Source organism: Nicotiana attenuata, unplaced genomic scaffold (genome assembly GCF_001879085.1).
Source record: "Nicotiana attenuata strain UT unplaced genomic scaffold, NIATTr2, whole genome shotgun sequence".
Lineage (NCBI taxonomy): Eukaryota > Viridiplantae > Streptophyta > Magnoliopsida > Solanales > Solanaceae > Nicotiana > Nicotiana attenuata.
Window position 1 is genome coordinate 61647 of NW_017673792.1, and position 6140 is coordinate 67786.

General features: G+C 33.4%; 1 protein-coding gene across 1 annotated transcript; it reads left to right on the top strand.

Moving 5' to 3' along the window:
• The first annotated feature begins 2086 nt into the window (after positions 1 to 2086).
• On the top strand, positions 2087 to 2681 carry LOC109217310 (proteinase inhibitor PSI-1.2). The gene is made up of 2 exons (XM_019381551.1): positions 2087 to 2195; positions 2293 to 2681. Exons 1-2 carry the CDS (start codon positions 2150 to 2152, stop codon positions 2499 to 2501), a joined length of 255 nt encoding a protein of 84 aa, XP_019237096.1. The 5' UTR covers positions 2087 to 2149; the 3' UTR covers positions 2502 to 2681.
• Positions 2682 to 6140: the final 3459 nt, after the last annotated feature.

Sequence of the window (6140 nt, forward strand, 5' to 3'; positions counted from 1 at the left end):
CCTATGTCAAGTGGTTCTTGAATCTGTTTTAATGGGGGTTTATCTGGGGGTACCGAAGGGGGGTCACCAGGGCGTTGCCCAAAGAGATCAATAGTGGTCATACTGTGGTAATTAAGGTTTTATGGAAGGAAAGCGATGAGAGTATTGTCGGAGAAGTGGCCGGAAATCGTCTATCAATTGTAAGAGAGCAACTTCAGACATGCGATCCAAGCTGAAAAAGTTAAAATGTTTAAATGATCTTGTGGACAACTTAGATAGGCAATAAGTTTCAAAATAAAGAGAATAGGAAAATGAAAAATTATTAGTTATATCAGCCCATAAGTAAGTTAATACAAAAATTAGCCAATTCACAAAATATTAGCCAATTAGCTGTCTGTAGCAAAAAAAGTCAAATTTTTGCTTTCTTTTGAGTGGTGTTGTTAGAATAAATTGGATAAATTTTAAGGAGTTTAAATCTCAGTTTTAGAATAATATGGTAGAGTTTTGAGGTGGTTTGAATCAAAAATTTGAAGTACAAGATGAACATGGAAAAAGACGATATGTGTATCACACTTTGTATCATTTGTGTATCACATATGTATCATATTTGTATCAAATGTGTATCTCACACACACACACACACACACACACACACACACACACATATATATATATATATATATATATATATATATATATATATATATATATATATATATATATATATATACAAAGGCAGATTCAAGTTTTAAACTTTATGGGTTCAGAGTCGCAATTCTACCACATATCTTCTAATTTAGTAGGTTCAAAATTTATTACTTGTATATATTTAATAATTTTTTGGGGAAAAATTACAGAGTATGAGCGAAAGCTATGGGTTCAGTTGAACAAATAGCTTCTAGACTAGATATCGCTCTTTATGTATACATGTGTGTGAGATACATGTTTGATATATGTGTTGCAGAAGAATCTTTTCAACTTGATTTTAACTACGAATTTTGATACCAAATCACCTTCAATCTTTCTCAAATTTTATCACCTTGTTTGGTATGCCATCCATGACATTTCCGTTCCGTCTTGTATTTAAAATTGCTGATCACGCTTAAAAATATGGAAGGAAATCTTTACGTGTGGTTCTTGGAGAGAAAGAATCCTTATTTATTTGAATTTTCAATTTTTGTATATGCTTGGCTAGTTTTGGTAAATTTATAATTATGACTAGAAATTGATAAGTTATGACTTATTTGGAACTTTTCCGTAAGATTCCCAACATTAACACCAACGAAACTTAAGTTTACAGAGATGTAAAGGTCTTAAAAATCTATTAATAAGTCTATCTATCCAACTGGATATGTTGTGATAAGGTTAACTTGGTTTATTATACCTTTGGTCAAAGTTAGGAAAACTACCCCGCTATGAGTCTTGACTTTTTATGTGTCAACATGGTTATCGTTTGTTCAAAGATAATGGCTTATTTGAATGAAAATTAGTCAACATACTTCATTTAATTGTGTATGCATGTAATTACAAATTCAATGGCCATTGATGTAATATTTGCAATATAGTCCCTTAAAGTTTGAATTAATGTGGTTTAATAATATTACAGATATTCAATATATATTTTTAGAGAAAACGTATTACGAACAAATAGTATTATACTTCAAATAAAAGAAAACAAAAAATAAAAATTATGAGATATAGAGAACTAGACCCTAAACCAATAGCAAGTAGAGACATGACGTTCAATATATATTTTCAGGAAAAAATGTTCAAGTGAATCTCAGTCTCAAACCCACATTGTTCTCAAACGAAGTATATGGTATTATGGCTCAAACCTCAAAATTTGAGCTGTAATATTCAAACTCCATATTGGAGATAGATGAAGATGAATTTTAAATTACTGGATGGGATAATCTTTTGGTTAAACATGTGTTTTTTTAAGGTATACCAAAAGATTCAAACAGTTAGGTCATAGATACAATCTAATGTGAAGGCTGCATTGAGTTTCGTTTGACCAAGCAAAATCTGGTCCATTTTTACAACTATTTTAGTTATCTAAATCCGGAATGAGAAATTGTCATTCCTAGTTGTATTTTAGTAATCTTTTGTTAGCTCTATAAATAAATAGCTCAACAGAATAACATCCTCAAATCAGCGCATTCAGAGAAAAATGGCCTTTTACAAAGCTGGTATCCTTTCTCTCCTCCTATTATCCGGTAAGGCTTCTTTGATATATATATATTTGAGACACATCAAGCCAAAATGTCATTTTATATCTTTACTTTGTGTTGATTTGGGTGCTTTAATTTATAGGTATATTTCTGTTGGGAATTAATGAGGTGAAATATGTAAATGCCAAGTCATGTCTCCAGTTTTGTGATAATGAAGTGGCATACATGACTTGTCCCTCTTCAGGAGATGAGCAAATTAGCCCAGTATGTGTCAACTGTTGCACAGCAGATGAAGGTTGTAAACTTTTCCGCACTGATGGATCATTAATTTGTACTGGAACCCAAGATTAATTGATCCTTGTCAAAAATGTAATGGTTAACTAAAATCTCTATACATACTCATATCATATGTGTGCAATAAGGCCTGAGTTTATGATTACTCAGGTGATTTCTAATGTGCAATTATGTTTGCATCCTTTGTCTAAGCTTGTAAAGATATGAATAAAAAGTAATAAATTATATCTATCACAATGTCATTTGCTGAAGTTTAAATTCTTTGCATGGTAACAAGCAGCTGAAAAGATAGCGCTAGCTAGTGACCTAAAGGAAGAGTTAGTACAGTAAAAAGGTTGAAATACATTAACTTATTATATACTGGAAAGTTAGCCGTTGGACCAAATCATAGAGATGGTACTAAGGGTGTAATGTGGGCCGGGCCGGGCCTAAACGGGCTTCGTGGGCTTTTGGTAGGGACCGGGACCACGAGCTAATGGTCCCAGGCTAAGTGGGACGGTCCCGGGCCTATGTGGGCCCAACGGTTAATTTCAATTTTTTTAAAAAAATTTGTTATCTAAGGCAATTCCTTGTAAAAATTATACTATAGAATTGTGAATTCAAATTTAAACACAAAAATATTGTAAAGAGATATTCAAAGCAATGTGTTATAATTTTATTATAGCATTAACAAAACATGGCAATATCTTTCTTGGTCTTCCTCCCCCCATGGAATGAGCACAACAAGGTGCTAATACCACCATTGAGAAGAAAAAGAAACTAATCAAGATGTGCCAAAATACAAGTTACATATTAATTTTACATGGTATCTCTTACAAATTTCATAAATCCTTCAAGGTTCGGAGGAATTTCCGTTGGTGGTGGCGGAAAAGAAGCTTGTTCATCACCGTTTCCTGGCAAAGCTGCATCCTCCGCAAGTTGAGCTAGCATTTCTTTGTAACCTTCGTTTACCTCTGGTTGTGATTCAGCAAGTCCAAAATTTCTTCGTTCCGAACGGATCCAATCTCTGAAAAGTACAGATTTTTCCAAGCTCTCCCTCATAGACGCTCTATAATCACCGAGTTGAAGTCTTGCTTGACTGAAAGCGCTCTCTGATGCCAGTGTTGAAGCTTGAATGGTTAAAATATCTCCGGCCACCCTTGAAAGAATCGGAAAGTGTTTTTCTTTATACTTCCACCATTTTAAAATATTAAAGGAGCCGTCGGGATTCACTTCCTCAATTCCCTGTGACAAATAAACTTCAAGCTCATTTAGTTGTGAACAATCACTAGTACTAGAACCTTGAGAACCCCTAAGCAGTAAGTGCTCTTACTCCCGCAGTTCTTTTAAATGATTGAGAATTAGAAGAAGAAAGAGTTGGAACATTTGGTCTAGCATGATCTATTGCAATTTGATAAGCACTATAAATAGTTTGAGCATTTATTTTAATTGAGGCTTGTGCTTCCGAAAGTGTAGACAACTCCTCATCTTCAAGTGCTAAACCATTATAAAAAATTTGATACCAAAATTGAGGACCTCCGAATTTCATAGTAGGATTTAACAAGGCAGCAACACCATAAATAGGGGAAATAGGGAAAAAAATATTTTTTAAACTTCTTTCTCATCGAATCAATAGCTTGTTCATAAATTTCTCCACCCTCTGAAAAATAAGCAAACAAATTTGCAAGTTCTGCAATATAAACTAAATAGTTAAAAATAGTAGGATAATATTGCCCAGAAAATTCATTTGTAGCAATATGAAATTTTTCTAAAAAATCTACAAGTATTTTAATATTAGCCCAATCCGCATTTATAAGGTGCTCATCATCATCACTTACATGAGTATCAAACGTTGAGTTTATGGAGTTTCTATATTCATATGCAACAACTAAACTTTCATACATGTAATTCCATCTAGTTGGACAAGGTTTAGGAACCTTTCTTTCTCTTAGGCCAAATTCATCGCGTCTTTTAAAATATTCTCTAAGTCTACTTCTACGGTTTGAATAAAAAAGCCAGTGAAGAGCCATTTTAACTTTTCCAATTTCAACATTTAAAATTCTCATACCATCACCCACAATTAAATGGTAAATATGACAAATACATCTAACATGAAAAATGATACTAAATGCAGGATTTAGTGTAGTGGTAAGCAAGGCTACAACATTAGTGTTACTAGTAGCATTATCCATTGAAATTGACATTATTTTATCACTAATACAAAAATATCTACAAATATCCGTAACCGTGCTAGAAATAAACTGCCCTTGTGTGACGTGAATTAATTATTCTATAAGTGATAATGCGCTTTTACATTATCCAATCCTCATCAATCCAATGACAGGTAACAGTAAGATAATCACAGTCATTACCACTTCTACCAATATCAGTAGTAACAGCAACACGACAATTAATATGAGTAAATAAATAACGCAAATATTGTTTGTTCATACATGTTTATATTTATAAATATTGCCTTTACGATTGTGCGAGGCCATCCTTTATAAGTAGGATTAAAAACTTTTCTAATATAATGCACAAAGTGAGGCTTAGAAGGAAAACTATAGGGTAAGCACGTAACAGTAACCATTTTTGCCAGTTTTTCCCTATCTTTTCTTGGATCATAATATAAAATACCACCGGTAACAGTGTTAATTCCGGTTGAAATTAATTTGACCCGGTACTAGGGTCAGGCTGACTAGGTACACTTGTCCCCGCAGCTGAAACTTTCATATGAAGATATTTAACTTTATCTTGAGGGTGTAGCATTATGTGTCTCCTCAAACTTCCCTTCCCCCCGATCAACATAGTTAAAAGTTAACTCTTTGCCACAAGTTTTACACTTAGCTTTATTTTTTTCTCTTATTTGAATAAAAAATAGCCAAACAAGAGATGTTTCGGCTCGTTTAGAAGGTTGTCTAGAAAAATTAGGGGTAGTAATAGGGGGGTCAGACGGGGCATCATTTGGATTAGTTGGGTTAACTTCAGCAACAGGACTAGTGGGTGTATCGTCATCCGGTTGCGTTTCGTCCAAATCTATTTCCTGCTCATTATCTTCATCAATAGTTGGATTACCATAAAAAGCATTCATATATTCATGGTCTAAGTGTTCACCACCTCCAACATTATGCAAATATTGACTCTCAGTAAATTGTAATGACGCATTATCACTATCAAGAATAGGAGCAGGTGGATGGCGGGATGGCGTTTGGGTAGGGGAGCCCGGGGGAATTGGAGGAGGAATAGATTGACCACTAGATTCACCACTTTTTGGATTTTCCCTTATTTTTAAAATATTTTTTTAACGAAAAATCCATCTTAATTAATCAAACAATACAAAAGTAAATAAAACAAAACAAAACTATAATATTAAAACTTAAGAGTTGGAACGAGTTTACCGAATTGACGAACAACTTGTTGAAAATTATATATCGTTGAAGACTTGAAAATTTCAATTGACGAACAACTTGTTGAAAATTATATATCGTTGAAGACTTGAATACTTCAATTCACCAACTTCACAATTTTTCACAAATTGCAACAATAAAGTAAGCAATTATAGAAGAAAATTAGAGAGAGAGAGATTGAGAGATTGATGATGTTGTGAGAAAAATGAAAGAATGAGCGGGTATTTATAGTTGAAAATAGGGAAAAAGTGTAATTATAAAAAGTTTGGGGTTAAAACAAAGTTGGGGGAGGAGGGGGGGTAGGGGTAAG